The 19,166-nt window shown below is 44.9% G+C and overlaps 2 protein-coding genes across 2 annotated transcripts in view; both read right to left on the reverse strand.

Moving 5' to 3' along the window:
- The window catches only part of LOC308057508 (uncharacterized protein), a gene marked incomplete at its 5' end in the record, with an annotated part of 39,497 nt that extends 36,619 nt beyond the window's left edge, over positions 1 to 2,878 (reverse strand). Inside the window, 2 exon segments of the mRNA XM_080411591.1 lie at positions 1,199 to 1,331; positions 2,295 to 2,878. Coding sequence (XP_080267717.1) covers positions 1,199 to 1,331; positions 2,295 to 2,878 — 717 coding nt within the window.
- LOC308057509 (uncharacterized protein) lies at positions 2,788 to 11,129 on the reverse strand. The gene is made up of 5 exons (XM_080411592.1): positions 10,429 to 11,129; positions 4,627 to 4,660; positions 4,478 to 4,547; positions 4,006 to 4,044; positions 2,788 to 3,226 (listed from the first exon to the last, which is right to left on the reverse strand). The coding sequence occupies exons 1-5, from the start codon at positions 10,679 to 10,681 to the stop codon at positions 3,131 to 3,133; spliced, it is 492 nt and encodes a 163-aa protein (XP_080267718.1). The 5' UTR covers positions 10,682 to 11,129; the 3' UTR covers positions 2,788 to 3,130.
- Positions 11,130 to 19,166: the final 8,037 nt, after the last annotated feature.

The following is a 19,166-nucleotide window of genomic DNA, read 5'->3' on the forward strand; positions in this document are numbered from 1 at the left end:
GATGCACAGCGGTTCTGTTGCTGAGGACAAACTAAGCAGTGAGTGTTGAATTCAAGGGTTTCTTCACACCCAGCACACAACATACCACGGTACTTCCTTTGGATCGCCACCTCTCTTGCCTCCTCTCCAGCAGGAGATGGCTATGCACAACAGCTGACACAGCTACAAGCAGCACTGAACACGGGGTTGTGTCACGCTCAGGAAGAGGCTCCAGCATGCTGCAGCCCTGTGGCATAGTGTTCTAGGTCACCTGCTCTCCAATCCACAGCTCCAGAATTTTCCACTGACTACCACTATCCACTGTACAAGAAGTACCATAGAAACACTACCCGACACATCTTCACGCTAAAATCACCAAGAAACAATGCTCCTTTTGTAGCACTACCAGAAAAGACCTTCCTTGACTAGCAGTTTTTACCCTGCACCTTCCCAGAAGGTAGACACCTAAGCTTTGCCATTGAAAAAGAGGAGAGGCTCACCTCCCAAAATCTCACCCCAAACACACAACTTGTCTCTATCTCAGGGGGCTAACATCCGAATCTCTTCTCTACTAGGCACACGCAAGGCTCAGTCTCAGTAGGTTCCTGGCCAGATTAAACTATCTTCATTTCTCTCTTTTAAGCTAGTCCGTTAGGTAAAACTGATTCAGGATTCGCTCTTGTGGAGACATGCACACAAAAACCGGGAAAGGAGCTAGAGACCAGTGAGGGCACCCGTCCTAGCAGAGGGGAACTGCTGGTTCCAGCCTCAGCTAGGACTACTCACACTGTGCCAAATGCAGGCTTATGGCAAAATGCACAGACAGAAGAGCATGTATAGGCACAACACCTGGAATACAGCAGGTTCTGCCAGGCCCGCTCTGTAGCATTTGATCAGCAGCTACACACGCTCTGGTAACATCTACCACACCACTCTACTCTCTGGAGACACACAGTGGAAAGTGTGCCTTCTCCTCCTGCTCCAAGACCTGAGGTGAGTACCAGAGTGCTCAGCCCTGACTGACAGGGCAATGCTTTCGAGCACACTCAAGCGTGGCACTGGAGAGACTTTCTACGTTTTAAAACTGGACAAGGTGAGGCACTGGAACAGAACAGCTTTCTCTCAGATGGACTCAAATCTTTCCCAGGCTTCAGCCAAGAGCAATCACAACTTTTCAGTCTGACAGTACCGGCCAGAAAGGGGAATACTACTGTCACACCCAAGACTCTCTAATCCTCCTCTTTTTCAACTGTGCGTTTTGTTCTGATCGCTTCAGGGAGAACACAGCAACAAAACCAAGAATGACACCTGCTCCATGTAGCATCGTTTGGAATCCAAGGCCACAATTTGTTCTTCAGGAATGAATGAAAAGGAACAAAAGCTACTTTCCTCCTTGCCAATGCTCACTAAGGTTCACAGGCAAGGGAAAAACTTACTGTTTCAGAAGTCAATCACCATTTCAGTTCATTTACTGTGCATTAATATTTATAGAGGAAGAACTGGGATCAGTATTCACTAACTCCTCTCACCAGTGTCGTCTTTGGAAGCACTGTGGATTTGATGGCTATCATTACAAATAGAGTTTTTCACACCCTCAACAACTGCAGTTCGTAGCTCTTCACCAGTGTTTTCCTTTTCCTGCTCCTTCTCCTCTTCTTCCCGTTCAGGTGATTTTTCCTAAAAGATATTGACCAAACAGCTGGAAATAGCAGAAACAAGCACCTTCTTAGCCATCCATCGACAACTTTAAAAATGCTTTTCCTGTGTAAGACAACAGGGAAACTTTGTTGAGCTTTGTTTTACAATGCCTTCAGTTTTTCCATGGGACTCTATGAGTAGACAGCAATGACATTAGCCCTAAGTCTCACCCCTGGTTCTGCAAAGCTCCGGAGAAGCAATTCTTCATGTCAGCCTAACTCTAGCTTTCATTTCAGTACATCGTACCGGAACACGCTCTTCTTCCTCTACTTTGCTCCAGGAAAATCACTAACTTCCTGCTCTCAATCTTACTCAAACTTTTTGGTTCCTCACTTTCAGCCATCACACCAGGTATTTTACTAAATGGCAATAAATCTTGACAGATAAAAACTGTACATACAACTGAGAAAAAATGAATTTATTTCAGAAAAATTATACTGCCTATTTGTTTTCCTGCAAAACCACTGCAACCAATAAAAAAAATATTGAAAATACTGCCCAACACTATTCTTATACCTAAGAAACTGCTTTGGCTAGGAGTAAAGGCATTTTCTAATATAAAAAAAGGAAGATCAAAAGATGGATATACGTGAAGTATTAACAGAAATCCAGTTTACCTTTTGGTTCTTACCTTTATTACCCTTAGAAAATACCTTTGTGATTGAATCATCCTTATATAACTTACTTTGGTGCTTGAGTGAAATGCTGCTCTTACATTTTCTTCATGCCTATTCAAGCACAAGTTTTCACCTTCTTGTTTCAGTGCTTCACAGACTTTATTATCTACTTCATATTGCTCTTCTTCTGTATCTTCATCATCCACATGTTCAAGAAAGTCAAAGTTTGGTCTTTGACTTTCAAGCCTTGGGTTTTTTCCTGCTGACAAAGAACTATTATCACTTTCAAAGCCATTACTGAAGCTTGACTTTTTCTCCTTAAGACCACAACTATCTGAGAGAAGCTGAGGTGTCTCTTTTTTCCAGTTTGTCATCTTAGATTCTGCAAAAAGGGAGTCATCATTTCTGTGAAACTTCACCCCAATCATGCTTTTCTTGTTCCAACTTTCTTGTTTATCTTGCAAATTATTTAGATTTTGAAAGACAGTTTGCTTTGGTACCGACTTGCAAGATACTTCATTATTCACCGTCTTTGGAGACATGGCAGTTATGTCAAAACAACAAAAGGAGTTATGGAAATGGCAACAGGCATGTTACCAGATTAATGGAGTAATCTGGGAACGTCTGGAAAAGGAACCAAGTCAAGGATGGGCAGGATGGAGGAAGGACTTGGCCAGGGACAAAGGCTTAGGAGGGGATTAATAGCTTCATTTTAACAACATGACTTATGTTTTCTGAAGTGACCAAGTGCTGTGTTTTCAAAATGCTACTTTTCTCATTTACTATAGGAAAAGAAATGTTAAAAAAACTACTTAGCAAATCATCTTATTTATATATTAGTATACTATGCAATCTTTTCCAAATAGCTTACTGTTTTTCCTGAACTGCTGGGAAACATTCATTAAGAATGTCAAGTTTGGCTTCTGCAGCTTCTGTAAATAAAGAAGCCAAAAACGATTACTTTTTTTAAAAAAAACACTAACGACAACAACAAATCTTTTGTTCACATCAAATCTTGAACGCTAAATGTAATCAGGCTGTCCTTTTGATAATGGTCAGGTGCTGGCTCCATCCCGTACTTCTAAGTACAAAAACACTCCTCACATATGCAATTCAGTGAGTATTTCACCCCCAAAATACCGTGCAGGCACCCTTCTGAAAATTGTTTCCACAACTATGGTTACATGCATAGCAGTTCTAAAAAATCTGGGTTTAGTATTTGTAGTACTTCCCTAAATTCAGTTATATTTAAGATCGCAGCTTCTGGATGCTTACTTGCAAGTGTGCACAAGGGAAGTAACTGTTAAGAACCCTAGACTTAATGCATTAATTAGTCCCTGCAAGTACACTTACCAGAATATCCTTACATTTCAAAAACATGCCAAAAAATGCATAATTTAAATCAGTGCAAGAAAATGAAATCATGTTAAAACTAAACATGCTTGCATCTCCAGTATTGCAGAGTAGGTTGAACTAGAACACCGGTTCCTCATCGCTGCAGAATCCCAGAGCAACAGAACAGATGCTCCAGACATCACTGCAGAAGTTAATAGTTCTTCAGAACACTAGCAAAAAAAGCAGGCCTGAGAGCTTGTAGCTGACAAAAAGAATACTGCCTAAGCATTAAAAAAAAAAAAAAAGAGGGAAAACATGCAGTGTGAGATTACGTGCAAGCACAGAATGCTATCTCAATAGAAGAAAAAAAGATGACCCATTTGAGTAACTCATCCGCTGAGCACTCTTGAGTAACCTGATGAGGAGGAAAGGAGAACGAGGTGATGAAGGCTTTCAGTACATCTTCATTAAAAAGTGCCCGTTATCAGTTAGGATTCTATCACGAAATCTACAGGAAACATTAACAGTGTTTGGGGAAGAACAGAACAGGTTATATCAGTAACTTATAAACTGAAAATCTGACTCAAATGACCAAGAACAAACAAAACTGTGGTGGTTTATCTCGTCGCCTATGGCTCTTTTGCCTCAAACCACAAATCTACTGCATGCTCTGCCACAGCTACAGGTCTTTTAGGAAAAACTCACAGCACAAAAAAAGGCTGGCAGGTCAGAGACTGCTTCTAAGGAGAAAACAATATTGGCTAGAACTGTAGTTTCTTTCAACCCCCCAGAAAACTTGCCTTCAGATCACTTATTTTTACAGGACATTTACTGTAAGTACACCATACCTTGGGAGAAAAATCGAGTTCTTCCTCAGAAGCATGCCAACTGACATCGCTCCCCTCCTTCTCCAAGCTTCTTAAAAAGTAAAGCAAAATGAGTACTGTGTCTCTCCAATCATTCCTCAGGTATGTGCTGGGTATGTTTAAAGTCTTACCTGATTGAGTCTCCTTGCGACAAGTCGTCTATTGCTGTTCAAACATTAATTGACATGTTGAAATTAGATTTGGCATGCCAAAAATCAACCAGCACATACAAACATTTAACCTGGACAACTCTACATGTCATAGCAGAATGAAACTTTGGGGAGTCAACTTTATGTAAGACAGCATGAATGAATGCATGCATTTCCAAACAACTGCTTTTTCAAGTCACACTGAATTGACAAAACAAAAAAGACTAGAGTTATATCTCCTTTGAACTTTTATACCTAAAAGTTTAAGAACTATCTCTAAACTAAAAAAAGCCCAGCATAGCATGAATATGCTACGTTAATAAACAGTTAACAAAATACTGGTGCTTTAGCAAGACAGTAAATAAATGAACTGCTGAAGTACTCCTACTGCACACACAAGCACACACTGTTGACAGAGATTTTACTGGTTTATATACTATACTAGCTGGTGCTCTACCCACTTACAGGTTATCCTGAAAAGGTAAAAAACATCAAAAAGCATAACCAAGATCTAATGCCTATCCTCAGGCAGAAAAATCCCCAGCAGTTCTCTATGCTGCACCAAAAAGGACAGTCAACAGGCAAGACAGGCGTAACCAGGACAATCTATACTACGCTCCAAGCTTCCATCAATTAAGAAAGCAACTTGCACACAGGATCACAGGATAAATCAGGTCACAAGGGACCTCAGCAAGTCTCTCAGCCAACCGCCTCCTCAAAGCGGACTCAGCTCTGAGGTCAGATGAGGCTGCATAGGGCTTTTTCCACTCTGATCTTGAACCATTCAAGGAGGGAGACTGCACAACCTCTCTGTTTTACTGTTCTCACCATGGTGAAGCTGCCCACATTCCATTAGAAATCCTCTTGTTTCCATTTATGCCTCTTGTACCTTTGCTTCCTGTCACCCACCACTGGGAGGCACCTGTCTCTGTCTTCTCCTTATACGTGCTAGAAGCTGCCACTGGGTCCCCTTCAAAGTCATCTCCTCTCTACACTGAACAAGCCCAGTTCCCCCAGTCTCTTCCCAAAAGGCAAGTAGTCCTGCTCCTGGCAAAGTTTGATGGCCCTCCACTGAACTCGCTCACGGATGAAAGACCACTCTCTCTTGCACTGGGGCCTCAAAATTATACCCAGGGAGCTGGACACAACCCAGGGACTGCCAGGTAGCAGCGTACAATCCCCTTCCTCAGTCCCCTGGCTATGCTGCTCTTCATACAGCCCAGGACACCGTTAACCTTCTCAGCCGGCAGGGCACCCTGCTGGCTCATTCTCAGCTCACTTTCTGCCAAGACCCTCTGGCTATTCCCAGCAAAGCAGCTCTCCAGCCAGGCAGCTCCAGCACCTGCTGTAGCAAACGGTTGTTCCTTTCCATGTGCAGGACTTCGCATCTGCCCTTGTTGAATTCTGTTAAGACAGGCCTGACAGTCCATTTACCCAGCTTGTCAAGATCCCTCCGAATGGCAGCGTGGCCCAGATGCACATGTTGCAAACTCAACGACAGCGCACTCTAGCACACCACTGATGTACTAAAGAAATCTGAACTCTAGGAATCCAGCCTGAAGAGTGCGAAAACCTCTCAATTACCAACAACTAAGATGAAATAAAAGGCCTCTTCAATTCCCAGGACAGAAAGGAAAAAAAACAACAAATAGAACCTCCACATCGTATCCATTTCAGCATTCCTCAATTCCTCGATAATTAGTTCTTGTTAACTATCATCACAAAACGAACTTGCTTATAAATAGGAGATTGGTGGCCTTCCATAAATTTGTATGATGACAGCCAAACCGAGGTCTTGGACAAAATCATTAAAAGGAAAAGAAAACAAAGGGCATATCATGTTGAGTAAGTTACCTGAACTTTTGCTTTCCATGTATAGTAACTTTAAGCAATGACCAAAAACAGTTCCCATTGTTCTTTGGAAAGCAAGAGAGAAAGTCTATGAGATAGTTTTCAGACAGATCTTGATGCCCTACAGTAGAAATGGTATCTAGAAAAGCAGTATCTGGGGATCACTTGTTTCTACTTTAATTGAAGTCCATTTTAATTTTGGAGTAACAGAAGAGCTTTTTTTTTTAAAATAATATTATTTACTATCACTAATGACACAAAGCAATCACTCAATTCAGTAGTAAAGGACCCGTGCAAAACACGCAAACAAAAAGCGCCCAAACCCTGCTCTCAAACCTGATTTATAAAACCAAAACCATCAGAATAGAGACCTCCAAGATAATAAACATCACAGGTGTGTTAGTATTTGTACATCACATAACATGTTTCACAGTTGAAATGCTACTGTATAGAATACCTTTCTTTGGTTTTCCTGTTCTTGATGTCTGGCTAGGAGATTGTGGCATTCCTATATCCGTTTAGGGAAAGGCGTGTCAAGGACAGACCAAACAAGGACACCAGAATAAATGTGAATTCCCAGAAATTTGGAAAACCTAACCAGTACACTAACAAAGCTGTAGCAATGGGAGAATGTACTGTGACCATCAGCCTACTCTACAGTTACAAGAAGTAGAAGCAAAACCTATCACAACCTACAGAACTCTACTCTTAAGGGACAGTGTCAAACAGTGTAACTTAATTTACTTGCTCCATTGTAGTATACCTATATTCCAATATTTTGAAACACTGAAACAGATTCTTGGCAGTTTACTGTACTGCCAACTTTGAATTTCTCTCAGCTTGACTGGTCCTTGCCCAGCACTGACTGCCAACGCAATTCCTTCGTATTTGTAGAGTGTTTTATACATACGGCACACTTAAAATCCCTCTAAGCATCCCAAAAATCTGTAGGTGCCAACAAACTTTGGAGATATGCTAGCCAGTTGTGTCAGATGGTGCCTGAAGCAAACACAGCCCCCTCCTACCTCAGTCTGAAGGTAAAAGCCCTGCATATATTGATTTGACCATGCTGAACTGTTCACATAGAGAAGCTATGCCACCAGCCAGAACGCAGGCATGACAAGCAGTCAGAGTGAATATCCTGTTCCCCCAGGGCTATAGGGCAGGCCACAACTGGGCCAGAACGGGTGCACTGACTGGTGTGAGTGTCATGCATGTGTGCTTGTGTGTGTACGCGTGTCTATGTTGTGGAACAGAAGCTTTAGAATATAAATCACCATGCACCTGCTCTACCCATCCTACTTAGTAAAATTTTATGTCAATGAATGGTGTGGTTCTGTTATTGCAGCTACCCAACCCAAATGTCTTTGTGACAAGGCCATAACATTTGCCTCAGAGCAACAGGGAGTCCTGCTTATATTGATGTTACCACAAATACATGGAATGGATGTGGCAAGAGGACTCCTATCGAAAATACACATGTAAGAGTTAAAAAAAGGACCTCAAGATTGATTTATATCTCCTGTATCACTTTTTACAAAAATCGAGAAATGAAGAAGCAATGTGAAACACACTGAAGCACTTGTTTCTTTTCCAAGAGCTCTATGATGAAAAACCAATGGTTTCTGTAGGGACTCAGGGAAACGCTGAAGGAACAATACACCAATATGCAGTGTGGCAGCTAAAAAAAGCTGCCACTGAAGACATACTAGAAATCTGAACCTTCGCTTTTAGAAAAAATGCATAATTACTTTTTGCCAAAGAAATTCCAGCTTCAAATTCGATATGCTAGAGGTGGAAGCCATTCATTTGGAGGTTTTTGCAAGTCTGTCTGTAATCAACGAAAAGGTTCATGTTCTGACAAAAAGTAAACACTCAAATAAGCATGAGCCAACCTCTTAAATATACCGACTTGCTCACTAGAAGCGAGTATTTTGAAGAATGTTCAACAAGTGCAAAAGGAATAAGGACTACATTGAAGATCCCAGAAAAACAGGAATGAAGAGCAAGATTAAAACAAAGAATTCAAAGTGGGTATTCCTGCGTTGTCTCAAGATCAGTCTAGCTTCTCCTCTAACAGGGGCTTCAAAGCTTTTACTGCAGCCTATCAAAGGGACTCAGGATGCAGGACCTGTGCTTTGTGTGTGCAAGCAAGAGACTGCAGAATCAATGCCACCAAGTGTTCCCTGCATGCTACTAATCCCTCTCACTCAACAGGCCGGGGTCATTTTCTAGGAGACTGAGCACAAGGAGAAAAAGATTCGTACTACTCAAGAAAAACAAGCCCTACTATAAACAGTCTGAGACCACAGTGCACTCTTTCTCCTCCCAAGTCCTTAACCCACATAAATATGCTCTTCACACTTACTAGGCCTCTTCAAGTGAGGATTTCCCGTAACATTGTTGACTTATGCTAGTAGTATTACTGTTTTCAAGGAACCGAGCAAATTACTTGGTTCAAGAAGCCATATTTCCCTGAGGGTGTGATTCCAAAATGAATATACAACAGTATTATTCTTCAAGCCACATACTTTAACATAACCCAGGCCTGTCAGTCATCACAATGTGGTACCACAGCAATTATCTACGTGCACAGGAGGCAGCCACAGAGTGCTGTTTGGGTAAAAGCAACATTTTCTTGATTAAACTACCTGTACCATGCGCTTTCCAAAAACAAAATAAATAAAAAAAAAAAACCCTCTACATCTTCCTTCAATCTATCAAGAAACTTTACAAATCTCTGACTAGATCAAAGCAACTATTCCAAGTCAAAGGAACAAAGTTTGGCTCTAAATTAAACTCCCCTATCTGGGAAAAGTGAATTCGGAAAAAATATCCCATGTTTTGCTCATATTTCATGACATATTTAAAAAAGGAGTAATAAACTGTGTTTGAACACTGTCTGCTGCCCATTTGCCACAAAGTTCTGATGTAACACCCTTAAAAAAACCAGAAAGGATAGAACTTCCCACTGTAGGGCCTGAGAGGTAAAGATCAAACTGTCTTGTACTATATTAAAAGATTAGTTTTCTAAGATTCCTCTAGGGCTATATGAGCTCGTAAGCATAGACTGGATCTTAAAAATTAAGGAGTTGGTTTTTTTAATTTAAAATGAACTCACTGAAGGAGCTAATTTTTTGATAACAAGGCAATTCAATTGTTTTTCTGGATCACAAGTTAATATGGACTTTTTAATGTTTATTTCATAAAATTACTGGAAGTAGAAGTGGTTTTTATTTTTACTGGAATCAAACTATGTCCATGAAGATACAGTACACACAGAAGTTGCATTATTGTTTCTAACAAAGTGACTTTTCCAAGACAATTTTTCCTAAGTATGTCTCTACAGCACCTACACAGCAACAATCGTAACTGATGCTGAGAAATAAGACAACTCACTAAAGGCAGCTTAGTGCAGGTGAAACTATTAATATTAAAACACCACCGCACAAACTCAGTGGAAATCAACAAGACATGTACGGTCCTGCTAACTCATCTGTTGCTTCCCAGCTACAGGAAGATGAACAACTACTCAGGACGAACCTATTGCTTTTGCAATTCATTTTCACAATCTGAATGGCCATCTACAGGTACAAGTACACACCCCAAAACCAAAACCACTCTCACCTAGTTCCTTCCCTGTCCCCCTTCTCTCTCTGTATGAAAACCTATACAGATGGGCAATCTGGCAGGCAGAACGCAACAGCCCGGTAAGTGGGCCCGTAGCACACAAACCGCAGCTGCCTTCACCCCTGACAAGAAGCACCTCCAACCAGCAACAAGTCAGCATATTCACAAAGCTTCTTGCGCTACCCCACCTGATGCCTCCACTAAAGTCAACGGCAAACACAGTGAGCGCTGACAACACAAACCCCCTAAAGAAAAGGCCACAGTGATTTTCCTCGTGAGCTCCTGCGTGATTAAAGATCCTACCTCCTCTGTCCACAGCAGGTGCACCCAACGTCAAGCCAGCAGCTCTGGCCCGGTGAGGAATGCCAGGTACTGTGTCGCCTTGTGCACCACCTTCGTCTCTGTCTCCCCAGAATGCGTATTCCACCAGTTGTTTACAAAGACTATATAGGGAAAGAGAAGAAACATATTTGGTAAAAACAACCACATACTTGCTTATACAGTTTAATAGAACAGTTAACAGCCACTTATCCACCCTACACGTATTCACAGCCATATGAATTCATATACTTGTATGCATTCACTGAGAGTAATACACACAGAACTTACTGCACGACTACTACCTACTTCAATATTCACTACAGTCATGTTCACTCTAGAGGTGCATATCCACACCTACGAAGCTATTAGCTCCCGCTCGGCACAGTATTTTCAGCTTAGCTGTTAAGCACACATAACCACCTTAGAGAAGGGATACGCACAGGTACAAAGCTATCCATAAGAGGGGTGAAACTGCTTAAGACTTTAACAAAAGGGATATGTTAGATCTCTGAAACAAAAGGCTGGTAGTTCCTGCTCATTGTAGTGGAAGTCAGTAAGGACAATGGTGCTGGTCTGAGGAGAGGACTGACATGCATTTCAGTTTGCCACGTTCTACCTCTGGGTAACTGTAGGATACAGACATGTTTTAGAGTTTGTATTGGGCAGGTGCAAGCTTAGCGTCAAAACTTAAAATCTACAGACGATTCAGGGCGGAAATTTTCTTCAACATCCAGATTAATACTAGACACAGGGAACGATATGTATCAGAAGACGCCACTGAGCACAGCTTCAGGACAGCTTTCAACACACCATTAAACCGTGCTGCTATTACTGAAAACATTCAAAAGCCACACTGACAACTGACAACCTATTCTAACAATAAAGTCAAAAATTTACCTAGAATATCCATGAATAACAGCATAATCCTCAGCTGTCCATCCATTAGTGTCTTTATGGAAAAGATCAGCACCATATCGAAGAAGAACTTTTATTAAATTAAGCTGTCCACTAGATGCTGCAGTCATAAGTGGGGTTCTGAAACACCAAAAATATGTTATGAAGTAGATCATTTGACACAGACACTGTAATTATTTTTATTCCTATTTGCTCTCAAAAACTACTGTCCTCATTACTGAATGAGCAAAAGAAAACGCAGTTTTCATTAAATATTAACAGCAACCATAAAATGCAAGAGGGAGTCAAAACAACCAAACGTTCAATCTTCAGACAAAGCTTCCACATAGACAACACTCACATACAAACTATGCCACTATGCAGGAGATGTCTTTTCAAACCGAGGCAGTGCTGCTGAGTTAACAGCATGTTTCCTGCCAGAAGGGCCACCACAGACAATGCCTTCTTGTAATCCTCAATGAGGAAAGCACCCACCGAGGTATGACAACAGCCAAGTGCAGATGTTCTTTCACAAGTCACACAGAAATAGCTGCTATGTGGCTCCCTGGGTTGTTTTTTTTTTCAGAGCTCATTCTCAGGCCTCCGATTAATCCAACCTAAAGAATACTGAAGAGACCCATGCAGAGTTTTGACAAACCACTCACCTTTCACAGTGATCTCGAGCATGCACATCAGCTCCTCTCTGCAGAAGAAACTCTGCTATATCTTCATGACGTTCAGAGATAGCAAGAATAAGCGGAGTGTTTCCCTCCTGAAAGGACAGATAAATACATTTAAAAATAAAAGTAAAAAAAACAACCCTACAAGAGAAATACTAGTACAACTTTTTGAAAGAACTTCTTCAACAAATACAAAAATTTACCTTATTCCGAGCATCAATATTGGCATTATGCTCAAGTAACAGCCCCACTACAGCTGTATTAGGAGATCGGACAGCAAGGTGAAGGGCAGTGTTGCCGTCAGCATCTGCCAGATGTGGGTTGGCACCGTGCTCTAGCAGAATAGCTACACATTCTTCTTGCTGGCACTGTACTGCCTGGGAACAACACACAAAAAAGGAAGAACTGCCAGCACTCTGTTACAATTGCCCCAGCTTCCCAATGCTGGAAAATAAGAGCACCTACAAAGCTGAGCTAACATATGCCTATTCCACGCTGATTACCAGATGCATGCTTCTACGCTGAGCTGTGTAAAGAATCCTACCAGCCACCTCTCATTTAGTTGGCAAGCCCCACTTGAAAGAGCATAACATATTCCAAATACCTTCATCAGCGGCGATCTGTTATCACTGTCAGTAAGATTTAGTTTACACTTGTTTTCTACGAGATATGTAACAACATTCACATGGCCATTCGCAGAAGCAAGATGCAGAGGTGTCCTAAAAATTAAACATATTAAATTAGCACAAACAGACAACTAGAGAAATAATTTCAGGCTCTGATAAATTGATATGACCACAAGTTTCACTTTGCACAAAGCAAGCTTAAGAAATGATTTCTCATTCCGTTACCAGTAACAGCAGTTGCGCACCAAACACCCGAGACTGGCCAGCAAAACCCCTCCGCAGCATCTGCTTAGTAAGGTGCCATTTCCTTCACTCTAGAACTTAATCTGCACAGATTCCTGTGCCCAGGTGTTGGTCACTGCCTCCAGCAGGACTACACCTGTAGTGCAGCAAAAAAGACCAAAGTTTGGGAATCTGAGAACTATGGCAAGCAACCCTCTAAGTTCTGTAATTATTCATGTGCCAGAAGTATCAGAGATGTAGATGGGCTTTATATAAAGAGTATTAGCGTTTCCCTGCACTTCAAGAATTTCTGCTTTTTCTCTAGCTTGCTTACTACTGCAACAAAACCAAGTACTCACTTGCACCAAAGTGCCCCCCATAACATGCAGCAAACCAGACAGAACACTGTAATCCTGAGTACAGGAAAGTAATACCTGATCCTTCAGATATGTATAACTACAATAGTCATAATAAGCCTACTACAGAGGAAGTCCTCTCCAGGGAGGGAATACTGTGTTTCCATAATACATGACCAGCATAAGAAAATGAAACTCTTTTCTTCAAGTTAAAGCCTTGCCAGAAAGAAAAGGACTCCTTCAAACCACAGAACATCTTGGGTCTGATGTCAATTAACCAGCCTACTTATATTGAAAGAAATTGCCCAGAAAGTCCTTGCATGTGTTTCCCCCTAAGTCAGAGGCACAAATCAGCACAAGCTTCACGCTGTGCAAAGGCAAAGCACCTGCTGCTCTGCAGGACACCTGTCCCAACAGAGCAGAAGACAAGCTAGAAAACAGCTGGGACCTTCCTCCCTTGAAGGTGATGCAGTAACAATCCCACAGTTCCTCAAGAACTGAGGGGAACACCAGCACTGGCTCTGAACCACATCACTGTGGGTAGGTCCTTCTTGTATTTAGGAAAGCTCAACCAACCTTGCTGAGGCAGAAGCACAACAGCTCCCTGGCTACGGGGGAATGGAAAGGGAGAGGTACACAAATGCAGTGGCAGGTGATGCAGAAACACAGTAATCTGTAACACAGATACTTGTTACAGGGCAGCTGACAAGCCTCCTCCACTGCAACAAAGATGAGGATGAGAGAAATACATAAAACTTCAAAGCACTTGTAATGTCTTGCTACAGACAGGGAACAGACTGGAGCACTGACAGAGGAGTAGCTCAAGAGCAACTACCACCACTTTTGAGAAATTCCCATGTAAACATGCAGGATCCTTCATCTCTGAAGAAATGACTGGCTGAGATTATCTGAAAGCTAACCAGGACTGGTTATGAAGGAGTCCACAATCATCTGAAAGCTGCTACTACCAACCACTAGGAAGCATGACAGACGTGAAGTAGTCACTATCAGCTCTGCAAACAGAAAAGCCTTCAGAAAACTTGTGGACTTGTTGCTGTCCTCCTCAACCAAGCCTCTCAGTCTGTCAACAGGAGACGGCTCTGCTTGGAGCAAGGCCTGCTGTGCTCCACAGAAGATCCACTCAGGGAACAGGCTGGCAGAGAACACCGGTGTTCAGGGTTGCCTGTCCCTGCAAGAGGCCTCCAGTAACACCGAACTTCTTTTGCCACCCAACCCTGGGGACACTGCCCAGATTCTGTTCCTGCTCCTGCTGCTGCTACGCTGATCACCTACAGAGTAGAAGAGAACTGCTGATGCTGAGCAGCCACGAAGCAACCCCACTGGGAAACAGCAGGTTGGCAGTATGCACTTTGAATGGCCCTTGAGCCGACAACCCAGCAGCTACAAGCCAAGCAATGAAAGCGCTGGAGTTCAGTCTGACAGGCAGCTGACAGGGTAAATCTCCCTTAGCGATGAGCTCTGATCCAGGATCCATGACTAGCTGGCATTGTGCCTGCAGTGCTTCCAACTCTGTGCTGACTTTTGCCCGTCTCTGTCAGTGAGGCTGAAGGTTTTGCTAGACCACCTCTGAAAGCTGCCTGCTCCTAACTGATGCTGCATCAAGCACACTTTCGGGAGGTCTTATGGGCTACAGGACCCACTTTATGGAAGGAACTTGTATGTGTGATACTTGCCATGTTCCTGGTGCAAGATTTTGCTTTTGGAAATCCTGAGGAGCAAACCTGAGATAGTCATACAACCAATGCACACATTTTTGCCGTTACTTTGCATTATTTCCTATTCTTCACCTCTACTTCCAATGATATCAAGTCTTCCAACACGATGAAGCCCTGAAATGCAGCTGTATCCAGTGGTCACTCACAACACACATCACACCCACAAGCACTAAGAGGGCACAGGTGGCCTTGCAACCCCCATGGCTGGTACAGAGGGCAGTGGCTGCAGCAAGCAGGCAGGCTCTGTCCACTGAATTGCTCTCAGCCGCGCTTTTCAGCAGCTTTTCAGCACTGGGCATTATCATGGCAAAACCACCACAGTGCTCATCATAGTACACTGCCTTTTCTCCCCTCCCCCCCCCCCCCCCCCCCCCCCCCCCCGGCCCTGGCTTGTTTTTTTTTACCGTTTGTGACTTTATTTGTCCTGTTATAACACTGACAATAGCCTGGCACACAGAAGGAAACCTTTCCAGAGGAAACAAAGCTTTCTAGACAAGATGAGCTTGAAACACAAAAACTAGCTCAATTTCATACCAGGGTCTGCTAAGAGCTGGTGACTGACTGATGACTGAATCAGCCACAGTGAATGGGAAGGCAGTAAGAAGAAAAAGAGAGAGACTTTCAGAACTATTTCCATAAATGCCATCGAGCACCTTGACTCTGGCAGCTTAAGTATGCACAAAAGTGCACTCGAGCCACCTTAGCCAGCATCACCCACCCTCCAGCTGCATAAACTAATACTGGCTGGCAACACTCAGGCACACAGCCCACGTGCTGACGGACTGCATTCTTCATTGCTTTTCCTACAAATCTAGACAGTTCCAGGTGTTTTCAGGGCAATAAGCTAGCTGGCTGGCAAAAGTCCAGTCTTCAGAAAAGACAGCCCAGGATGCTGAAGTACTCTGATTAAACCAGCATCTCCTCTGAATGTCATGGATGTTTTGACTCAGAGTCTTTTCAGAAAAGGCATTAACAGCTCAACACATACAAGACCCAAAACCTTCAGCTGATTCCCTTAGGCTTACGGTGGATCATGAGGAGCTATGCTGCAGCCCACGGCTTCTCCCTAAGATACAACTGCCAAGTACTTGCTGTGCTCGACTCAAAAGCACACATCCTAACACCTGCCAGAAGCAGCAGCTTCCTCTGCATGGCACTGCCCAGATTTTCCAATCCAAGGCACTAATTAGCTGTACCAAGGCCACAGAGCAAACAGCAAAGTAACTGCCACCTAAAATCAGACTGATGTTGCTTTGGCTGCAACATCACAGTCACAAGAGGCACATCGGGCAACCGTCCACACAGCACCAATACACACCACATTTACCCTTTCCTAAACGCAGTGCTTACCCCTCTTTTACTCCCAGCTGATGCAGTGCAGCTTGCTCAGCTCAACTACTAACCCCACACGCTGAGGCCTCCGAGGTGCATGCACTCTGCCTTCCAAGCCTGCCTGGAGAATGGCCCTGAGGCTCCTTCTGCAACCCGCCCTGGCCAGGCTGCTGCCGGCCCCCTGCCGCTCCTGCGCCCCCAGGCAAGGCAACACCCCCGGGAACGAGGGCACGGAGGGGGCCGGGGCAAGACCGGGACAAGACGGGGGATGCTCGGCCGACTCCAAGGGCTCCTGGCAGCACAGCCCTGGCTCCCCGCCCAGGCTGAGGCTCCCCGCAGCGATGCTGCTGTTGGCTCCCAGCGCCCTTGAGCTGCCGGTGGCTGCAGCTGCACCTGCGGGTGCCGGCGCTGCCCGCAACCCCCCCACACCCCGCCCCAGCACCGCCCGGCGCTGCTGCCCCCCGCCGCTTACCGCTCCGCCGTGTCCCGCTCGTCGATGCCGTATTTCTTCAGTCTCTGCCGCACCTGACCCAGGTCGCCGCGGGCGGCCGCACGGTGCAGCTTGCCCAGGTCCTTCAGCGAGAGCTCGTAGGCACCGGTGGGGAAGGGCTTGGCGGAGCTGCCGGCCGCTGCCGGCCGCCCCTTCTTCTTCCTCCCGAACCCGAAAAACCTCTTCATCCCGCGGCACGGTCCCGCCTCAGGGAAGAGACGGCGGGAGGCACGCGGCGGGCTGCGGCAGGCCCCAGGCAGAACCGGGGGATCGGGGGTCCCGGGGCTGGGCATCGGGGGATCGGGGGGCCCCCGGGGCAGGGACGGGGGATCGGGGCCCCGGGCAGCGGCCCGGTACGGCTGTCTACAGAGCGAACCACCAGAGGGCGGGAAGCCGAGCGCACAGGCTGCTCCTCAGCGCGGCAGCGGCGGACAGCGCCTCCCTCAGCGCGGGCTCTGCTGGCGGGGGCGGGGTCTGCTCCGGCGCGTGTCCAGCGCGAGTGACGTCACTTCCTGCCCCGCGGTGCCCGGCGGCTCCCGCGCGGTGCCCGGCCGCGGCGCTGCCGAGCGGGGCCGGGGGCAGCGAGAGGCCCGGCGGGTGGCGGCGGCGCTGCGCCCCCCGCAGAGCACTCGGGCCGCTGTCGGGAAGCCCGGGGGGGTGCCGGCGTACCGGGCAGCAGCAGCTCCCCGCTGGCCCCGGCGGGGCCCGCGCTGCGAGCACGCTGGGGGGCTCGGTCTAGTTGGTTTTAAAAGAAAATGGCTCAAACTGGGAAAGCGCTTGTCGTTCAGGGCAAGGGCATCTCGTCAGGGAGTTATGGCCAAAACAGCTCTGCGAGCAATTCGCCTCCTAGTTTGTTGAGCAGTCCTGCTTGTGTGCCATCGTTAGCCCTGGGCAAATGGATGCCAAAGGAACGAACAGCAAGGGTTAATATAGCGGGAGGGGGGCGGGGGGGGCCTGTAGGCATCATCTAGTTACCTGCCTTGCCAGGACAGGGTCAGAAAGTTACTTTCCAGTAAATGTGGCTGAGCTGGCACTGCCACAAAAGAACACAAACGCGCACTGAGGGTATGGAAACGTGGTCCAGAAATCAAAAGACAGGTCGTGCCTTTGGTATAGATAAGTTGGGAACCATCCTCCGTATTGTACTGCTGCGGTGATGGCACTAAGTAGTTCAGCGTGGTGAAACCTTACTATAAGTACCATATGGTTTTGGGGTGATGTCACAGGCCAGTATACCCTAGATGGTTTGACTCATGGAACACCTTGCCAGCACACTACTTCCTATTAGAAACTGCCTCTTGCCAATGAGTTTGTGAAACATGGGAGAGATGGCAAAGAAAACCTCAATCAGAGAGAGGGACACACTTCACTGTGATTAGCGCTGAAAATATTGATTACAACAGGACAGGAATCTAGTACCACTTTTTAGGGAGGAGATTCAGCCCTTTGAAACACCTTCTTTTTCTTCATCGCTAATAATGGTACAGCTCCTAGAACCTTCATTTTCCTTTCTGGAATGAGCCTTCACAGCTTTATCAAGCCTGTTCGCTCTGGCAGTGTTCTCGCCGACCAAAGTGGCTGATGTACAGTCACTTTCCTTAGCTGATCCTCAGTGTATTAGCAGCATTCCGTTATTGCAGACGTGATCTCTAGAAGGAAGAACTATAATAATTATAATAATATTTTTTTTTTTTTAAAGACTGAAAAAAGACTTTTGCTGAAAACACATCCAAGTAAATTCAGGTTGCAAAACCTGAATTCTATGAGTTTTGGGAAATGGCTATGAGCAGCAGCCATTTGAAGAGTACCTCTGTAATCAGTCTGACCATTTAATGGGGGAATGGAGAGCAAAATGCATTTTTTAATTGAGTGTATTTGTTTTCTTCCAGACATTAGAAGAAAGGCAGGATTTTATTTACAAGGTGGCAATACACAGTAAACACAATCCATCTCTGCTCTTTCCAGGAGGAAGTATTTCTTCTCCAGTGTTTTTTCAAGTGCATGCATGCTCAGCCACAAAAACTTGGGTTTATTACAGGTCACTCCCCAGCCAAGACCAGGAGACTCTACAGTTCCTGTGCAATATTAAATGTTTCAGAATGGTATTACCCTCCCCCCCGTGATTACCCAGTTTTAGTTGGCAGGGACTTGGTAGCTGGCTGGGCTGAAATTCAGTTTCAGGCTTTGAAGATAAGAGGGTGCTGATGGGTCCTGTGGATATAGTATTACGGGCACAACGGGCACTATTTGTTTATTATTAGCCAGAAAGGATGCAAAACTAAAAACTAGAATCTATCACCCAGAGCAACCTCAAAAGCACTTCTGGGAACTCTGCTTCTGGGTCTCCAAGACCAGGAAAGACGGACTGAGTCAGCTACTAGTAA

This window comes from Falco punctatus (genome assembly GCF_963210335.1).
Source record: "Falco punctatus genome assembly, contig: scaffold_62, whole genome shotgun sequence".
Lineage (NCBI taxonomy): Eukaryota > Metazoa > Chordata > Aves > Falconiformes > Falconidae > Falco > Falco punctatus.

What these genes read in the sequence shown, in the direction of transcription:
- LOC308057509 (XM_080411592.1), bottom strand. Translation starts at nt 10,681, where the DNA reads ATGGCTGTGAATACGTGTAGGGTGGATAAGTGGCTGTTAACTGTTCTA. An exon ending in ACCTGCTGTGGACAGAGGAG is followed by an intron (nt 4,661 to 10,428) that starts GTAGGATCTTTA and finishes ATGTTTGAACAG; the next exon opens with CAATAGACGACTTGTCGCAA. An exon ending in CGGATGAGTTACTCAAATGG is followed by an intron (nt 3,227 to 4,005) that starts GTCATCTTTTTT and finishes CTTTATTTACAG; the next exon opens with AAGCTGCAGAAGCCAAACTT.